The following is a 19987-nucleotide window of genomic DNA, read 5'->3' as shown; positions in this document are numbered from 1 at the left end:
TCAGGGTCTCGTGACCTACCCTGGGTCCCTCCCTCCACCCTCTATTGGACTGTGGAGGAAAGGTCTCCCAGGAGAGCCCGGTGTTTAAAAAACAAGAGCTTTGGAGTCAGGCGATGACTATGAAACCGCAGAAGTTAATCTTCTTAAGCCTCAGTTTCTGTAACTGTAAACCGGTGTGACTACACATTAACTATTATTATTGCTGTTATTTGTTTTAGATAGGGACCTCTCTGCCTTCTGTCTCTGGACTGGCGGCTTGGGGCATATACTCTAAGGCAGTAGGTCGGGTGTTTAAGCGTGCTTATGTGAATGTGGCCTGTAGTTTACGTGGGACAACGAGGGGTAGGCATATGGCAGGGGGTTTGTGTGTAGGGAGCTCCGATAACCTGCATGTTGAAAGGAAAAGCCCCCTTTTGGGAGAGGGAGCTGAGGCTTACCAGGGCAATCCCCCCAGACCCCCTGGGATGTGGACCCTGCTGCCAAGTCTCTTACCCATCCCATCAGACAAAAGGCTCGAAGAGAAGGTGCGAGCATGGTGGAGAATGTTGCTACTGGTTATTCCTTAGGGGAGGGGGCTGCAGATTCTATCGTTGTTGGTGCCATGAGCCCGGGGCAGGTGAAATTTCACACTTGAGGGCTACCATCAAAGGGGCATGTGGTGTAGGGATACTGGTGAGTGAGGAACCACCTTCGTGCTGCCGATGAGGTAAGTGTTACAAGAATTCAGGATGGGAAGGGGACAGTGGGAGTCCTTGAGCGTCTGAGGAAGGAAGAAATGAGAGCAGCTTCCCCCACCTGGTGGGAGATGGGCATGTTTTGCCTCAACGCTCCTCTCTCTCTCTCTCTCTCTCTCTCTCTCTCTGTAAGCTAACAAAATAGCTTTTCAGGAGTTGGGGATCCCTCGATGCCCGGGAAGTGACTGTGTACACTGTTCCCCGTCCTGGGCCCTTGTAGACGGCAAAGCTCCAATGGCCTCGCTTTCCCTGGCCCCCTGGACTGGAAAGGGAGCACTCCCCCCCCACAACATCCACTTCCTCTCTCTCTGGTGCTCCCTGTTCAAAGGGTGCACAAACACGCGCTCGCGCAGACCTATTGCCCCTTTCGAAATCGCAGTGTAGGGACTGAGGATTGAACCTTCTCTTAGCGGGCTGGGGAGAGGAAGGGCTTCCAATCCGGATGTGGGTTTTGGCCATTTAACAGGCTTGTGACTTTAATCAGTTACTATAAAGGGTTTTTACAATTAGTTGATGTGGAATGATATGTGTTGCCTCTTTACTGGAGTGGCGTCTGGGATTGCTTGGGGCTCCTCAGCTTCCCATGAGGTGCTCTGAAGATGAAGAGGAGAAAATAAGGGGAGACAGGAACTGGGCTGGGGGCTGTCGGGTGGAGTAAACTTGTTGAGGATGTGTGTTCAGAGCTAGAAATATTTATTCTACTTCCTCCTCCGGGTCTCTAAGTTGCTTGGGAGAAGTCCGTCTGTAATAGAGCATTTGCTTTGGCAGGATTTGGAGACAGAACCCTAAATTAAAGAGTAAAGATGATCCTCTGCAGACTAGGCTGTTGGTGGCTGCAGCCAGTATGTTCTGAGCAAGGACTAGACAGAGGATGTTGGCTTGGGAAGGAAGGCAGCAGGGTTCAGAAGAGTATTTTCTTTGAGTTCTTTGGAGTGTCCCCCACACCAGCAACTTTTTACCGAACGTAAAAGAAGGGAAAAAATCTAGCTAGCTGACTAGCTTTTTTACCCAGAGGGTTTTCCTGAATACGGTCATTACCATTTTGAACCAAAGCGGCTGCCGCTGCTGCTGGCTTTTTTATTTATTTTTATTTTTTTTTAATGTTTTTACTTATTTCTGAGACAGAGAGAGACAGAACATGAGCAGGGGAGGGGCAGAGAGAGAGACAGAGGGAGACACAGAATCCGAAGCAGGCTCCAGGCTCCGAGCTGTCAGCACAGAGTCCGACGCGGGGCTCGAACTCACGGACTGTGAGATCATGACCTGAGCTCAACCGACTCAGCCACCCAGGTGCCCCGCTGCTGGCTTTTTAGAACAGGGTAGAGTGAGACCTGTCCAGAGTAAGCTGGGGGCAGGCAGGCAGTGGAATAAAATGATCTTCCCAAACATCCTAGGTCTTCATGAGATAATCTTTCACTTTCCTACCCTTGCACCTCGCTGGGCTATCTTGAATGAGTAGTTTGCTGAATTGAAACTTTTTTCTTAAAAAAAATTTTCTTTAATGTTTATTAATTCTTGAGACAGAGACAGAGCGTGAACAGGGGAGGGGGAGAGAGAGAGAGAGGGAGACACAGAATCCGAAACAGGCTCCAGGCTCAGCTGTCGGCACAGAGCCCGATGCGGGGCTCGAACCCACGAACTGTGAGATCACGACCTGAGCCGAAGTCGGACGCTTCACTGCCTGAGCCGCCCAGGCGACACACTAAACTTAAACTTCTAACTGGAGGAAGAGCCATGCCTGTCTAGGCCCAGGCTCCTTCGGTCTCTTCAGAACATCCCATGGTCAGCAACTTTAGCCTGGGCGTGGGGGGGGGGGGGGTGCTCTGGCATTCTGGCATTAGCCGTTTTCTGCAGGGGGATGGAGAGATTTTAAAGATACGCGGTTACAACCAAATGCGGCATAAGAAAATCTTTAACACGATGGTACAGACTGGTGGGATAGCTTGCTTGCATCTTGCGGTGAAGTTTGGTACCTCTGAAATATTTGTAATTTCAAATTTCAGCTTTTTACCTTAAAAAAGAATTTTAGATATTTTAATTTGGCTTTTTATTTTTAACCTTTTATTTACTTAATTCTAAGTGGGCTCTAAGCCCACAGTGGGGCTTGAACTCATGACCTGGAGATGAAGAGTCCCATGGTCCACTGACTGAGCCAGCCAAGTGCCTCTTAAATAATTATTTTAAAATAATTTAAGTCAGGGGCGCCTGGGTGGCTCGGTCGGTTCAGCGTCCGACTTCGGCTCAGGTCATGATCTCACGGTCCGTGAGTTCGAGCCCTGCGTCGGGCTCTGTGCTGACCGCTCAGAACCTACAGCCTGTTTCAGATTCTGTGTGTCCCTCTCTCTCCGCCCCTCCCCTGTTCATGCTCTGTCTTTCTCTGTCTTAAAAAGAAACGTTAGAAAAAATAAATAAAATAATTTAAGTCAGTTAAATATTTTTAAAGAATAATTTTATGTGGTGAAGCATACGTAACATGAAATTTAGCATCGTAAGCATTATTTAAAAAAATTTTTTTTTAACGTTTATTTCTTTTTGAGAGAGCATGAGCAGGGAAGGGGCAGAGAAAGAGGGAGACACAGATTCTGAAGCAGGCTCCAGGCTGTGAGCTGTCGGCACAGAGCCCAATGTGGGACTCGAACCTTGGACGAGATGGTGATGTGAGCTGAAGTCAAATGCTTAACCAACTGAGCCACCAAGGCACTCCAGCATTGTAACCATTTTTAAGTGTGCAGTTTAGTGCCATTAAGAACATTCGCAGTGTTGTGCAGCCATCGTCTCCACAACTCTTTTCATCTTGCAGGACTGAAACTGTACCCAGTGAACAGAAACCACCCCCCCCCCCCGCCCCTCTCTGGGGGATTTCAACTGTTGCCAGTTTTGCATTTTCCTACATGGTGGTCACCTCTTCATCCTATATAAAATGGAGTCTTTGCCCTGCCCCCCCCCCCCCCACCGCGCTGCATTAAATACTAATTATTGGGTTTTTATTTAGCACTATTGGGTCTTTTTCAGGGTGGGGGAGAGAAACAAGGGTTGAGAGGGTGCTGCACAAAAGAGGTACAAGATGAAATCTCTGCCCTCCAGCATTTTCACTTCAGATCCAGGAAAAGCTGTGGGACAGCAGAGGCCAAGAGACTACGTATTAAAATGGGAGGCACACAACCTCAGGGACTAATAAAATAGAGGAGGGAGGCTTTGAGTGAGCTAAGCTGTGTTTTGGAGGATAGGCAGACAAAATAGGAGCGGATTAAGGAGAGCATTATGGATTGACAGGGAGATAGATGTTGATGGGAAGACAGTTCATCTAGGAGAGAGGGGTAGGTAGCATTGTAGTGAGGAGGCCTCAGGCAGGGTAGGGCACATATCCCTGTTTCTTTCCTTCACTGAGCATCTTCTTTGCTCCAGAGTTCTGTTCGAGGCGACTGGGGTCAAAAGATGAATTCCTTCGACAATTATAGGGAGCATTTATGGAGTATCTGTTCACATTTAACCGACGTCACCTCGCTGAATTCTCATAAGAACCCTGTGCAGGTATCTTCATTCTCCAGAAGGAAGCTGAAGCTCTGAGTGGTTCAAGTTAACTTAGCCGGTCAATACCCAGTCAGTACCTTGAATAGGGAGTAGCACTGGGATTCACACCCAAGCCTTTCTGCCTCTAAGGCTGAGCTTTCTAAGAAGGTGGGAACAGGTGATCTTTTAACAGTTCAAAGGAATTTATTTATTTATTAATAGAATTTTTTTAATGTTTCTTTTTGAGAGAGAGCGCGAGAGCGCGCGCGCCTGGGTGGGGGAGGGCCAGAAAGGGAGGGAGACACAATCCGAAGCAGGCTCCAGGCTCTGGGCTCTCAGCACAGAGCCCGACTCAGGCCCAAACCCACGGATCCGTGAGATCATGACCTGAGCCGAGGTTGGATGCTGAACCGACTGAGCCACCCAGGCACCCTAGCGCTTCAAAGAAACTGAATCTTGGGGCGCCTGGGTAGCTCGGTCGGTGGTGTCCGACCCTTGATTTAGGCTCAGGTCATGATCCTGGGGTTGTGGGATCAAGCCCTGTGTCAGGCTCTGTGCTGTATAGAGCCCAGACAGCGTGCGAGCCTGCTTGGGATTCTCTCTCTCCCTCTCTTTCTGCCCCTCCTCCTTTTTCTGCCCCTCCCCCCAATAAATAAATAAATAAATATTAAAAAGGAAATTGAATCTTACTTTGAGCTTTTTTGGGGGGGAAGAGCATAAGGTTGGCAAATGAAAACACGCGCAACGTTAATGCCTCCGTGAAACCCCATGAAATAAGCCGTGTCGGTATTTTGAGTTACAATTTTGAGTTACAAGGGCCTCCATCGTGTGGCGTTCTGGTAGGCACCAGCCCAGGAGCCGGTGGCCTATCCCTCCCCCACCTTTGTTTGGGTTCAACTGGGAGAAAATAGGAGGCTGGGGGGAAGGGCAGGGATTGAGACGCTTCTCCTCCCACCCACCCCCCTCCTCCTAGCAGGAAGGGACAAAGAGTTGACCTTTGTGACAAGCCTACAGAACCGTAATTCATAGCTTACGTATGTTTTGAGGCAAGAACCCAGGTACCTGCCCTTGGCTGACAAGCAGGAGGCAGGCTTCACGTACAGCGACACTCGCTGGCTAGCGTCACCTTGAGTTAGTCACCTAACCTCTCTGGGCCTGTGTTTTTGAGCTGCAGAATGGAAATAAAACAGTCTTCTGTGGTGGTTCAGAGGCTCAAGTCAACCTCTTGTCGCTGTTCTGGGTTCCTAGGAGGTGCGAGTGTAAAGGACTTTGTAAACTCTCAAGTACCGGGCAAATGTGAGTTATTAATCAGATTATCATGAATTGATGACACCCCAAGAGGGCAGACAAAGGAGGTCCTTCTCACCCCCAGACGAATGCCCTACGCTGCATGGGGGGTATGACTCTTCGATTGTAACATTTCAGAGGAGGCTCCTGGGACGCCCCGGGAAGAGGGTCTTTTATTCTCCAGGCCCGGAAGGCCCCTTCGTTCCGTGCCCCCAGCGCAGCCCAGCCCAGCCCAGCCCACTCCCGGGCCTCAGTTCCTGCCTTCTCGGTGGGAGGCCTCCCTGGCCTGGTCCTGCCTCCTCCCGCAGCCCGGCCGAGGTCTCTAAGGAATGCCGCCTCCCGGGCCATTTTCTCCCCTCCAGCTTCTGCGGCCCCACTTCCAGCCCTCTCCCGGCCCCCTACCCCCAACCGGTTCCCACTTAAATGCTTGCAGGCCTGTTTGCAGGCGGGAAGCCCCCTCCCCCACAGGACCACCTCAGTCACAGCCCTGACCACAGGGAGGTCGGGTCTGGATTTACTAAAGGACCCCGGAGGGGGAGCTTGCCCCTCGCTGGCTGCCTGGCTCGCTCATGGGGTCGGGTTTCGGCCGGTGGCTCTGGAGAGAGAGACAAAGGGCAAAGTCCCGTCCCCACCCCCACCCGGCAGCCCGGGGGCGCTTGTCCCCTCCCCCTCTGGGCCCCGCCGGGGAGGCGAGGCCCCCACCCCACCCCACCCCCTACCCTGGGCCGGGCGGGACCCAGCGAGTCGGGGTACCGAGGGGGTTCTGGCGGCAGAACATTCTAGACTGCCGAGCCTGCGACGGGGGAGGCGGGGTTGGGAAGGGGGGGACCGGGGGCATCGCCTGCCCCCTCCTTGAGCTCTGCCGACAGGGCCCACCCAGCGGCTGGGGTGGGAGGCCGCGCGCTCAGCTTTCCCTGGGCGAGGTGAGGGGCTGGGGGAAGGGGCCGCCCGCGTGGGGCGCAGGCCCGGCGACGCCAGCGCGGCCGCTCAGCTGCTCAGGCCTTCTCAATTGCCCGTTCATGAGGGCTCCCCTCCTCCCCCCCAGCTGCTGCCAGCCCTCCCCCACCCTCAGCTGCTGCCGCCCTTCCCAGGCACCTCTTTCTCCTTTGCCCTGCCTGCCCCCGCTTTCCGCGGCCCTCCTCGGCCCTCCTCGCTGGAAGGCCCCGCTCGCCACCCTGGGGCTCCTGGCAGGCCTGCGACCTTGCCTGCTGCACCATCTTGGGACGCGCCGGTGCAACCCCACCCCGGCCGCGGTCCTTCTGCCCTGGGCTGGGGAAGGGTAGAGAGGCAGGATGGGTGTCCGTGTCCGAGGAGAGTTGTTCCGATGAACTACTCACCCCACGAGGAAGAAACAAACACCAGCTTCCTGAAGTTTGCGACTACCAACAACAGGTCTTGGCCGGCAGCCGGAGGGGAGACAGGAGTGAATCCCCTTGAGGTGGTTACCCTCCTGCAGGAGGGACCCAGCCAGCGCCCCTTGCCACTAACAGGATGATCAATGTTCATTTGTAAAAATGTGTACTGGGAGGCATTTACATCCTTTCATAGGGAGCACTTGCGATTCCAAGAATTAATGCTAAACCCATAGGGTCTTTTCTTCCCTTCCGGGTGGAATGGACTTGCTGCAGACTGATTTCTCTTGAGGCTGGTCTAGTTTCCTCTTCCTTGCTTCTGAGAGCCCCCCCCCCCCCCCCTTGCAAAATCTTGTCTTGAACTGCGCTCTCCAGGTTTGCCGTTCCCTGCTGAGGAGAGGCTCAGCCTCTCTCCATTCCCAAGGCATGCCCCATGATGCTTTCCACCGAGCCCCAGTTCCGTCCTCAGCCAGGTCTCTGGGTCCCAGAGTGCCAGATCTTCTGGCCCTTAAGCTTTCTGGAGAAATGCTGAGATCCCCCACCGGAGGGTGAGAGTTCAGCCTGCACCCCTCGTGCGGTCAGGGCAGGAAATAGTCTTTCTAGCCCTCCCTCTAAGAGTATATTAGCCTACCCCACTGGTAATGTGCTGGAAGATGCTGGAAAGGTCTCACTGCTAGCCTGAAGAAGGTGGCGAACAATGTCCGCAACAGTTCGTTTCTTTTCTTTAAAAAAAACATTTTTTTTTAGCATCCATTCATTTTTGAGAGACCGAGAGACAAAGCGCGAGTTGGGGAGGGGCAGAGAGAGAGAGAGAGAGAGAGAGAGAGAGAGAGAGAGAAAGAGAGGTAGACCAGAATCCGAAGCAGGTTCCAGGCTCTGAGCTGTCAGCCCAGAGCCCGACGCGGGGCTCGAACCCACGAACCACGAGACCGTGACCTGAGCCAAAGTCGGACGCTCCACCGACTGAGCCACCCAGGTGCCCCCGTGATGGTTCATTTGTCATCCCACACCATCGCTACCTCCACTAGGAAGGCTGCGCTGCTCGCCGGGGGTCACCTCGTTATCATTTGTCCCTGCACAGTAGGTTTATTCCGAAGGCTGCTTCTGCCCACCTCCCCATCCCCATCCCCATCCCCATCCCCAGATTCCCCTTCCTCACACTTACTGGTGTAGATAGAGCTCACGCCCCCCCCCCCCCCCCCTGCTCTAGGAACCACTCAGGTGAAAGACAACAGTTCTAGGCAGAGAGCAAGGTGGAGGGAGGGAGAGGCAGTTGGCCCCGGGCGGACTTGAAATTTGTCTGGAAAGAGCTCCACTGTCTCAGAGCTTCTGTTTTGGCTTCCTCTGGTGCTGCCCAGATGGGCAAGAAAAAAAACGTGGGCTGTCTTGTCAAACCATGTATTTCCAAGATGAGTGAATTGAGCAAAGTATTCGTCTTTGAGGTTTGCTTGCTAACACCAGTGAACGCCTCCCCTGCTCCGTGTCTCACCTTTGCTTCCTCGCCTGTCCCTAGACGTACACGAAAATTCGCAAGAATTTTTGGTGACTACCCTCTTACGCTGCTAACGTTTCTCTGACAGTCATCCAGCCGTATTATAGTATAGTTAGCTTTTCTGTGAGTTAAACCCTGTGCCCAAATTAGAGCCGCATGCAGTAAAAGCCAGTTGGCACGCACTTAGCCATACAGAATATGGGCATTTTTCCTGCTGCTGACATGGGGGCTATACAGGCTTCTGCTGTGTTAACACTTCTTGTCAGAGAGAAAGCAGCAAGGTTTGGGGAGATGAGCATACGCCAGCCTGGAAGGAGAGCTGAGTTCTAGTTCTACCTTAGAGCTGCCAAGGCGCTTTTCCTTTTCTCTGAGCCCCCGTTTCTCCAACTGTCAAGTGGAGGTGACTGGTTGAGGACCCTCTCAGCCTCGAGGGGCTTACTCCTCCTCTCCTGCTCAGTCTATGAACCTGATCTCCTTTAACGGGAACTTCCCAGTGCTGGCTTACGGGCTGTGTGTGTGTGTGTGCGTGTGCGCATGCTTGCATGCATGCATGCATGTGTGTGTCCTTGGTCCCATAAGAAGCCTAGCGATCCCTCACCCCACCCTTCTTCTCTGCCTCCAGGTAGGCCAGGAGCACGTTAAACATAGTACAGAGCCTTCGAAGGAGAAGGCTGTGTGGTTCATTTCAGAGTCTCTTCTGGAGATTTGCCTTTTCCCTTCTGCTTGTCTCCGACATTATTAGCACAGGAATCAGCACATGTGGGACAGTACATGTGTGCTACATACATTTAAAACAACATGTTCACACTGGGGCGCCTGGGTGGCTCAGTCGGTTAGGCGTCCGTCTCTGGGTTTCGGCTCAGGTCATGATCGCAGGATTTGTGAGTTCGAGCCCCGCACCAGGCTCCGCCCCGACCATGCAGAGCTTGCTTGGGATTCTGTCTCCCTCTCTCGCTCTGCCCCTGCCCTGCTCGCTGGCTCTCTCTCTCAAAATAAATAAACAAACATTAAAAAAAAAAAAAAAAAAAAGACCATGTTCACAGGACCACAGATACATCCAGTGGTGTCCCTGCCTTCCCGTACCCCCTCCTACACCCTGGCATTCACCTGGGTGGTGCATCTGCTCTGCCTGGTCTTGTACCTTTCAGTAGGTTAATATTTTCCTTTCCAGCCCCTACCCTGCCCATCAGCCCACCCGACAGCCTGCCTGTCTGGCTGCCCTGCCTCTGGATCAGCCTGGCATGGAGCCCTGGGCACGGTGCCAGCTCCTCCTCCCCCCCAACCCCGCCCCCTTTCTCAGCTACTGCCATGCCTGGAGCGTGCCAGGTCCGCCTCCTTCAGAGGCTTTCCTGGACCATTATTTTCTTCACCTCTCCACCCTACAGGGTTTCGGGGGCAGGGTGGGGAGGAAGGATGGGGTCAGTGGTGATCTTATGGAAAAGGCAGAGGTTGGCACTTTGGGACATCTTTTATGTGTGACTTCCAGCTGGAAGAAACTGGGAGGAGAGCCAGCTTCGGGAGGGTGCTTGTACTCCAGCACTAGTCACAGGGGACTCTCTTGTTGAGAGAAGTCCACAGCATCACCCACTTCTGAAGGGATCCAGTGGACAGCCGCCCTCTCCTCTCCAGTTAACCCTGTCTGTTCCCTCCTCCCATCCCCAACAAAATGGGGTCTCCTCCTGGACTGTCTTCTCCATGAGAGCAGAAGGCATGCCTGTCTTCCATCATGTTAGCTCTGCACTGTAGCACCTCTCAGCCTCCTGCAGTAGAAATGCAGTGAGAGCCACATACGTAAGTAAATTTTCTTTTTCTTTCTTTCTTTCTTTCTTCCTTTCTTTCTTTCTTTCTCTCTCTCTCTCTCTCTCTCTCTCTCTCTTTCTTTTTTGCTTAGATTGTTTTTGATTTTTGGAATTTTCTAAGACCCATGTCAGAAAAGAGTGAAAATAATGAAAAGAATTAATCCTAATATTAATTGAAAAGTTCAAAGTATTATTATCGTTAACGTTTATTTATTTTTTGAGAGAGAGAATCCCAAGCTGGCTCTGCACTGCCAGCACAGAGCCCGACTCGGGCCTTGATCTTACGAACCATGAGATCATGACCTGAGCTGAAATCAAAGAGTTGGGGACGCTTAACTGACTGAACTGCCCGGGTGCCCCTGGAAAATTCAAAGTATTATTCATGCAGCATGCCATCAATGTAATAATGAGGTCTTTATCTTGGGGGGTGGGGTACCAAGTGGTAAAGAATCTGGTGCATGTTTTTTTACGCTTAGAGCCTGTCCTGATTCAGTTGCTAGTAAGTTTCATCGGAAACGTTTGATCTGTATTTAGACTTCACAACTTTTACGGAGGAAAAGTTAAAGTTGTATCAACACAGAAGACAAGAAAATTATGATCCCGGTTGCGGTAGCCACATTTCAGTTGCTCAAAAGCCACATGTGACTAGCGGCTACTGTGGTGTAGACAGCACGGGCCCAGTGCTTAGTAGGTGCCAGGAAAATCTATGGAATGAATGACTACAGCAGCTGGACTACAGAAACCTTGAGGCAAGTCACGGTAGCGAGTTTCTTGACTACTTCTTAGGATTGAGCAGGCACGATGCGGCTGCCGGTGTGTAACATCTTTGCTCTTTTCCAACGTGCACGTGATAACTCGAGCCCCATCCCCGGCCAAGCTTATTTTCTAATTGCCTTGGGTTAGTTTCTTCCCAGCTCTTTGAGAAGATAACCTGTAGGCTCGAATGAAGACTTGGACGTCATTGGGAAGAGTTAAATGCGTAGATGTGTGGGAGGATGTCTTAATTTGGGACATAACGGATGGATTCCGAAGTTTTCATTAGCTCCTGAAATCTTGAAATTGTGTGCAAACTGTTGGCGTTTTTCTGGTGTAGAGTGTTCTTACCTTTTCTCACACTGCTAATGGAAACCAAGTCTCAAAAAAGGCAGAGGGGCATCTTAAGAACCACTTAACCTAAGACCATCAGGGCCCAGAAAATTCCTCTGATTAAGAAAGCCTTTTCCTACAGGTGGACCGACTTGATCCCTGTCTGGGGAACACAAGACTCGGTAAAAGGCTAATCCTAATCCTTGTTTCCCAGATGTGAGAAACTGAGGTCCAGGGAGTTGAAGGTTTGACTTGCCCAAGGCCACATAGCCTGTTAGTCAGAAAATCACAGCCAGCGGGAGGCGTAGAGGTGCAGGATCTAATCTGGAAATCCCAGTTTAATCCTGGTTCTCTGCAAAGATGAAAGTCCAGGTTTGACTTTTGATAAGGGGCCCAGAGCTTGACAAGATTTCCAAAACCTGTTGCTGCTTCCCTCCCCCCACCTTCCACTGGTTGACCCCACCCTGGTTTAAAGGAACCCCTCCTAGAGAGGGGTGAGGTCATCTGCTTGACTGAAGATGGCACCTTCCCCTGTGGCTATGGGGGCGGAAAGAAGAATCCAACACTCCCTGGGGCAGTTTTCAGCTTTTCTCCAGGAGACTTGGAGTTCTTCCTTATACCTAGGGTGCATTCTGCCCTGCAGGGAGCCCCCATTCTGTCCTCTGCAGGCTCACCGCCAAGGCTCGCATTCTTGCTAATACAACACCAACTGGAAAACCTCATTTGTTAGATGCATTCATTTAGAACCTGCTGTGACTTTAAAACTGGGTGAGCTATGGGGCGCCTGGGTGGCTCAGTCGGTTAAGTATCCGACTTTGGCTCAGGTCATGATCTCACGGCTCATGAGTTTGAGTCCCGTGTCGGGCTCTGTGCTGACAGCTTGGAGCCTGGAGCCTGCTTCAGATTGTGTGTCTCCCCCTCTCTCTACTCCTGCCCCGTTCGTGCTCTGTCTCTCTCTGTCCCAAAAATAAATAAACATTAAAAAAAAAAGCTGGGTGATCTAGAGTAATTTAAAAAATTTTAATGATGGGAAACAAATAAAAAAAAGTAGAAAGGATAATGTAATCTCCCGTGTACCCATCACCTTGCTTTAAAAATTACCAACCCATGGGGTACCTGGGGGGCTCAGTCAGTTAAGCCTCCGCCTCTTCAATTTCAGCTCAGGTCATGATCTCCTGGTTCGTGAGGTTGAGCCCCGCATCAGGCCGTGCGCTTGCAACAGAGAGCCTGCTTCTGATTCTCTCTCTTCCTGTCTCTCTCTAAGTAAATAAACAAACAAAAAATTACCAACTCCTATCTAATCAGTGTTTTCTTCATCCGCTGATTATTTTGGAGCAAATTCTAGACACCTTACGTATCTGTAACGGTCTTTTTTTAAATATGAGAACTTGAGGAATCATTAGTTCTTAATAGTGTAATCAGATATCTAGTCAGTGTTCAATTACGCCATAGAATCACTTCACCCACTTACGGAAATACGCAGCTAGGGAAAGTTACTAAGCTCAAGAAATTACGGGTGGAATGTTCTGATTTATTGGAGAACAGTACCCACTTTAGCCAGGCCCATTGTTCACCGTGTTGTATGAATTCCGAATATTTTTAATTTGTCTCGCAGCCTAACTTTGACTGTATTTTGGCAAAGGCTTTTTGTTCCTTTTCTTCCTTCAAAAACAGCAGCTCAGGGGACAGTGCACCGAGCCTGGAATCAGACAGGTTTTGAGTTCAAAGCCTGACTCTGTGTGACTTGGCCAAGATACTCAATCAATCTCCCGTTCTTGGGGCCCTGGTCTCTAAAAGGGGAGCCATGGACCCCCAGCATCATGGGTCATGGGAGTCTTCTAAGCAAGTGCAGAATCTCAGCTTGGACTCTTTCAAGTATTCCTCAAGTGTTAGGCCCTTCCCTAATTGACCTGTTTTCCTTCCCCGTGTATACTTCTCTGAAAAGGTGAAAAGGATGAGAGCTTCCTTCCCAGGGAGAACTCCCAACCACATCCCTTTCCTGATACCCAACTCCTGTACTTCCTGAAATTCTTGGTTTGCTGCTTAGCTCCTACTGCCGTTGAATGGGTGCTCTCTCCCTCCGTTCTCTCCTGGAATCTTCCCAGCGCTAGAAAGAAATGGTCACTTGGCTCTGTGGCCTTCCCCTCTCCCCCACCCCCCTTAGAGAAATCAATCCCCTGTGGTTGCTCTGTACTGGGAGCTGCCCCAGGGCATGGTCAGGGCAAGCAATGCCTTCAGATCAGGGCAGGCAAAGAGGTCAGAAGCCACAGGGTGTTGGCACCCAGGGAAGTAATTAGGTTGGCGAAACCATTGCCTTCGTTGCCAAGAGCTATCACTCAACAGGTTTGTCAGCTCCTTCGTGGACCGACGGGTGGTTGTTCTTGTACCTCTAGGCATTCTCTGGCCTTTTCTGAACAAGCGATGTTGGGGTTTAGGCCCTCCAGGCTCCGCTCAGACTCTAGAGCCCTGCTGCCTGTAGAGTAAAGGTACCGCGCGACCGTAGTGGGAGCTGATGCTCTAGAATGTGGAGTGGGTCCCTGGGCCGAACTAGAACCCTTTAGTTGTCAAGGGAGGCGGGGGAGTGGGACTATAGGCAGTGGTATTTCCCACGATTTCCTCAGCACGGCAACCTGAATACTTACAACGGTTACCATCACGTTGAGTGCTCATTGTCGGCCCTACCTGGCGGTCTCCTCCCATTCTTGTCTGGACCCCTGTAGGCTCCTGAGGACCTGGATAGGGATTGAGCACTCCCTCCGAGTCAGGTGCCCCAATTCACACGCCTTGTCTCTTTTAAGCCCTCACAAAAGTTTTATCAGTTTCCACAGGAAGAAACCAAGGTACAGAGCAAGGAAGTACCCTATCAAATGCTCTTAGCTTCTTCCATGGACTCCCAAGCCCTCGGCACACTGCCCCGGCCCAGCGTGCATCAGGCCTACATAGTTTGGGAGTTAAGCAGGGGTCCCGGGAAGGGGGTACTGGGTATAGTTCCCAACATTGCCCCATGTGCTCTGGGCCTGAAAGAAATTAGGTAGCACCATAAGTAATAGAAAGCAGGCCAAGGGCTTAAAAGACAAAGGGCCTTCGTGGCTTCTGTTGTGCTTTTATCAGGGTTGGGGGCTTTGCTGAAAGGAGGTTTGGAGGCCTGAAGGAGCCTGGCATGGTTTCCCAGGATTGGGTGTGTATGTCCTGGAGGGGTGGGTGAGTCCCTGCCTATTGGGGGTGGGAGGGGGCTGCCAGGAGGTCTTTTCTTTCATTGGTTGTGTGGCCCTGCCCTCCTCCCCCTCCTTCTCCTGGAACATTCCAGACATTCCAGACTGCCATTGCTTTCAGGATATGGATTAAAATCCCAAACTGAGATTTGATTTCCTCACCTCATCCCCTCCCCAACTCTTCCCTACCCTGAAAAGAAAGCCCCTAAAACTGGGAGTTTGAAGGAGGAGGGGGAGGGTACTTTTGACTTTTGACCTGAGATTACACTAAGGGACCCTCTCGAAAGAGCCATCTTCAAACTGAGCTCCTGTACAGAGGTTGCTTTAAGCCCTTGCAGGTTTGAACTCCCAGGCAGGCAGCCCCCACCTCTTCCATCCAGAAGAGTTTGTTAGGGCCTCCTCCCTCAGCTTGAGTGACTCCTGTCATTGACATCAGGCTAGATCAGTGTCCTCAGTCTTTGAATGGTGTAAACTCAACCCTCCAAGAGTTGGACTTGCACTGTGAGGGTTCTTGAGTTTTCTCTGCCCATTTGGGCACAAAATGAGTGCTGTATGGGACATCCCTCGCAGGGGCAGAGACCGTGGGGCTCCCTCTTTTGCCTATGAACGAAATCGAAGAAGGTGGTCCGGTATGCGATCCACAGAGGACCCACAGAACTGGACTTACTTCTTACGGTTACTCTTTTGTCCTGCATAGTTGTCTGACTTTAGGTCAGGTTCACGAACCAATCAACCGAGAAAGCCACACACAGATTCTCAACACCTATCCTCCTTTGCCCTGAAGTTATTTCGTCCTGGGGAGAGGTTTCCTTAGTGTATTTCATCAAGAAAGACTTTACGTGCTCAGAGCTGCATAGCTAGAAGGGATCTTAGAGACCCTTTGGTTTCCATTTTGCAGCTGAAGACACTTGAGGTCACAGGGATGGAAACATGAGTGAGCTGGCTCAGGACAGAGCCAAGAGGGAACCATTTCAGTTAGAGCTTAGCATCCTTTCTCTTGTTCCCATGTGTTTACACTCCCGCCCGCCCCCCCCCCCCCCCCCCCCCAGCCTGGCAAGAGCCGACATGGGCCTTGTTAGGAGCAGTGAGGCCTGAAATTTACTTGGCTTAGTCAGTTGAAGACCCAGTCAGGGTAATTTAAGGGCTAGAACTGGATTTTCTTGCTTCCCAGGCCAGTTTTCCCTCATGCCGTTAGAATTTCCTTGGACCTTGTCCCTGAACTAAGTTTGTGATCCAGGATATATGCAAAGACCAAATGACAGTTGACCGATGAAGATCAAGTCAATTGAAATGTTGTAAGCCCAGGGATTAGGGCATTGATTTGGGTGGTGAGCAGTTAATTGCCCTGGGAGTCAACTTTGAACCTAAAAAGCCTTCCTGCAGGTGCCGGGGGTGGGGGTGGGGGGCCCGGGGTGGGGGTGGTGGGGAGACTACATTTTTAAGAGGTATTTGAAAGCTGGGAAGGAGAGGGTGTAGTCATTGGGAGGAGGAGTGGTCGTGATGATGTGTTGTGTGTTAGCCATTCTGGCCGGAGCATTCCAAGATGCCTCTGTTACAACACTTCTGAGTACTTGAAGCTCTTTGCTAAGCTCTAATATTACCTAACAGCACCTTAAACCCTGTGAATAGGGATTATTCCCCTTTTACAAAGAAAGGAAAGTGAGCCTCAAAGAGGTCAAATTTTAAGAACAGTGCTGTTAAAAGTGGAATACAGATTTAAATCCATACCTGTATAAAAACCACTTGACGACCGCACTATTATCCTGCTGTAATTTGGCTGCGCGTATGTCTCCCCTAATAAATGGTGAGCACCTTGAGGCCAGGGACTTTGTTTGGTTTATCGCCGGGTCCCCAGCATCTAGAGCAAAGTCCAGCGCGAAGTAGGCAGCAATTAAATAGGTAGCAGATCAGTGACTGATGTTTTCTGTAACAGCTTTGTATTCCAAGTGCCTGAAACGTAGTGGGAGGTAAAAGACGCTTACTGGAGAAAAGGATCAGTGACACCTCAGTAGAGGGATAGACACAGCAGATGTGAGTTTTAGGGAATTCCGCGGCCCTGATGCTTAGGGCATCTGATTTCAGGTTTCCCATCTGTGGTAACACTGATAATTTACTCTCTAGAGTGAGGCACCCCTGCACCAATTCTGTATCCCCAAAGGTTATCATTCTTGGATTCTCAGACTTTGGTGTTGAACAGAAGGGAGGGAGCTAAAGACGGAGGCAGGGATTAAACACCGCGAGGTCAGAGGCTCCTGAAGCATCCGGAGCCGTCACTAATCCTGTTCCTTCTAATTTCAGGAGTCGGAAAATCCAGATTCGAAATATCCCACCCCAGCTTCGTTGGGAAGTAAGTGATTGGGGGAGACTCAGTGGGTGGGGTAGCGGAGACTGGAAGGGAAGTCCTGGTCAGTCTGAGTTGGTAGAGACGACTGGGGAGGTTCCCTGGTGGCCTGGGGGTAGGCCAGGGCTGCTAGTGCCAAGGAAGGTTGCTTGGATCTCATCCTCAGCCTAGGACTACCAGTGTTAGCCCTTTGGGCTTGGCCCTGTGGTGAGAGGCGTTATGGAGGTGGGTAGGATGTTCCTCGGGCCCCAAACTTAATGATGGCAGAAATTGACTCAGGGACCCTGGCGGCCCAAGTCCACTTCCAAAACGGCCCTTAAATGCTTTTTTGTGCTCAAGCACATTTCTGTAAAGATACCCCGAAAGGTCACTGCTAGTATCGATACCCCGGAAAGGGTAAGCCGAACGGGTAGTATTCAATCCTCATCTAAGGCTCGGCCTGTGCCACTGTGCTTTGGGGTGAGGGGTGTCCGGGGCTGGCTTTGTCTCAGTTCCTGGGATGCCCAGAGTAGCCTTCCTCCCTTCTCTGTGCTCCTAGGTGCTGGATAGCCTGCTGGCCCAATATGGTACAGTGGAGAATTGTGAGCAAGGTAAGAGTGCAGAGGGGGTGGGTGGCGGGGAAGGAGGGTAGGAGTTGGGGGGGGGATCTTCTTTGCTTCCTTTTCTGTGACCACATCTACCTGGTGTACCGAGAGAAGACAGGCAGAATATGGCATGGAGGGAGATACACCACACGGGGGCTGTGGGCATGTTCACCTAGCTTGGACTGGGCCGTTTATCTCTGGGACGGGTTTCTCCTGTGAGTGAGCAAGGTGGCTCATTTCCAGCATGGTGTCCCTAGGCCCCATAGGGATCAAGCACAGTAGAATGGGGTCCCGCTGTTTTAAAAGCCGTAGTTTAAGAATGGAAATTGGGCGCTCGGCCTGAGTATGTCTTCAGCCCTTTTCCTTTAAAAGCTTCGTGATTCTTTGTGTTTGGCTGGACTCGTCCGTCAACTGGTGGTCTCTTTTTAGAAGCTCTGATTGTCAGGTGCACGTCTTGGGTCAATAATAATAATTAAAAAAAAACCCAAAAAGCCGAGGATTTATTACTTGGCACATAGTGATGGGGAGGCATAGTCTTTCAAGAGTGGGCCCACAGCAGAAATAATAAGAAAGCGGTCTAGGTCAGAGCACATTTGGCTACGATTTCTGAGGATTCTCCATTGTTTAAGATTATAAATAAGTTTCAGAAGAAATGAGCTAAAATGTGGAGTGATTTTGGTTGGACATATAATGGTAGAGCTTGGCCACTAGAAAAGCTTGTACTATTTGAGTTTGTAGTCTTCAAGGAATGTGCATCATCAGCTCGTGAAGATTTAAAATTTCCTCTCAAGTCTCTATGGAAAGGTACGAGCTAGAAATCACTCTAGATGGAAATATGTGCCTGTACCAAGGTCAAGGCCCATCAAACAGGATCTCCTGCTCTGATCCTGTAGCTTGCCCTTTTATCATAAATATTTGCCAGGACACGACCGGGCACACTGATAACCATTGCCCGGTAGTGCTCATGCGTGAGACTAATGACGGAGTTATTCCTGGACAAACGGCAAGACAGAGCCCTGGCTTGGGAGCACATCGTGAGCCTCACCGGGCAGCCCGGCAGTAGCCCACATGAGTTTAAACCTGTGTGGGGCTCACCAGGGAGCGATGGCACGAGGAACAGTATCAGGAGGGGATGCCTGCTACCTGGAGGAGAGAAGAGAGTGGGAAATGTTTGGTTTTGCTGGACAGCAGAGTCTTCCAGGGTCAATTTTCCTTTCTGTCCACCGCATTTAAGATTGTTACCCCTCACCACCGCTTCCTTTACCCTGGTTTACATTTCTCCATGGCCTTGATCAATCTGTGATGCTCCCGTAGAATTTGCTTATCGTGCTTACTGATGTCTGTGCCAGCTGGAATGTACGCTCTGGGAAGGCAGAACTTTCGTTGGTTTCGTTCATGACTGTGTGTCAGTTTAACTGGAAAGACGATGATTCTTGGAGAATCTCCCTCACCCCTGTGGTGGGAGAGCTCTGTGGAGGAAGGCCAGAGGGGTTAAAGAGTGGTCTGCACTAAGGATTTGTGGCCCACTGACTCATCCTCAGCATGGTTGGGAGAGAGGCGTGGTTTCTGTCAAGTGTCCTCCACCCCAGGGCTGAGCAGGCCCAGGAGACCCCAAATCAAAAGACAGTGGTGCACGAGACAGGTTAATTTTATTAATTTAAAATGAGAAGTATGTCCCCAGATCGCCTGGAATTCTAACGTCCAGCCCAGTCTCCCATAGGAAAGAGTATATGGTAATCAAATGAAGACCAAGGGGTTTCATGATGAGAGCCTAGGACGTTGATGGGATTAATGGCATGTGCCATGAAGTCATGGTAGATTGCATGTGTGTTTCCCTGTTAAGATCTTTGGAATGCCTCGTCAGGACATTGGCTTGCCAATCTCTGTGTGTGTGGAGTTTTAACTAGTTTAACTTCCCAAGAATAAATTTGTATCCCAAGCCAGGTGTGTGTGTGTGTGTGTGTGTGTGTGTGTGTGTGTGTGTGTCTGTGTTTTCCTGCCGCCTAACTGCTGATGTGTTGATCACACCCTTTTATTGCCCAGATTCTGAGGGCCTGGGTAGGGGACAATCAAAGGAAGACACAGAAAGGAAAATGCAAAAAAGGTTAATTTCAATTTTCCAGTTCTGGTGAGAGGGGCCTAAATTAGGGGAAGTATTTTGCCTTATCATTCAGCTCTTTACTTCTCATAACACATGTAACTTCTCATAACCTGGAAAGATGAGCTTTTAATACTTGGGGTTTATCGATGGCATCTCCAGATCTCGGCTCTAACCTTGGCCTCTGTTTTGCTCCCCCAGTGAACACCGAGAGTGAGACGGCAGTGGTGAATGTCACCTATTCCAACCGGGAACAGACCAGGCAGTGAGTGGGCCGGAAAGTGGGGGGCAGGGAGGGTCTTTTGTGGGGTATTGGGAGCCAGGTACCCCTGCTTCCACAGGGTTGGGGTCCCGGCAGGCGGGAGTTACTCCTTCGGTTCGGTTATGGTGATAGCCAATCCCAGACTCTTGTCTGTTGGTTCAGGGATCTCAGAGGTACAGAAACTCAGAAACTCAGGGATCGATAGCAAACACATGGAAGGGAACGGACCC

General features: G+C 50.8%; 1 protein-coding gene across 2 annotated transcripts in view; it reads left to right on the top strand.

Annotated features, from left to right (window-relative positions):
- Positions 1 to 19987, top strand: part of IGF2BP1 (insulin like growth factor 2 mRNA binding protein 1) — a 45411-nt gene that overhangs the window by 9080 nt on the left and 16344 nt on the right. For both annotated transcript variants that reach the window (XM_027034004.2, XM_027034003.2), the window contains exons 3-5: positions 16771 to 16819; positions 17352 to 17403; positions 19697 to 19760. In XM_027034004.2, the coding sequence (XP_026889805.1) occupies positions 16771 to 16819; positions 17352 to 17403; positions 19697 to 19760 (165 nt within the window). The remainder of the gene's footprint in view (positions 1 to 16770; positions 16820 to 17351; positions 17404 to 19696; positions 19761 to 19987) is intronic.

The sequence above is a fragment of the Acinonyx jubatus genome, chromosome E1 (genome assembly GCF_027475565.1).
Source record: "Acinonyx jubatus isolate Ajub_Pintada_27869175 chromosome E1, VMU_Ajub_asm_v1.0, whole genome shotgun sequence".
NCBI classification, from domain to species: Eukaryota; Metazoa; Chordata; class Mammalia; order Carnivora; family Felidae; genus Acinonyx; species Acinonyx jubatus.
This window is presented reverse-complemented; position numbering and strand designations above follow the sequence as displayed.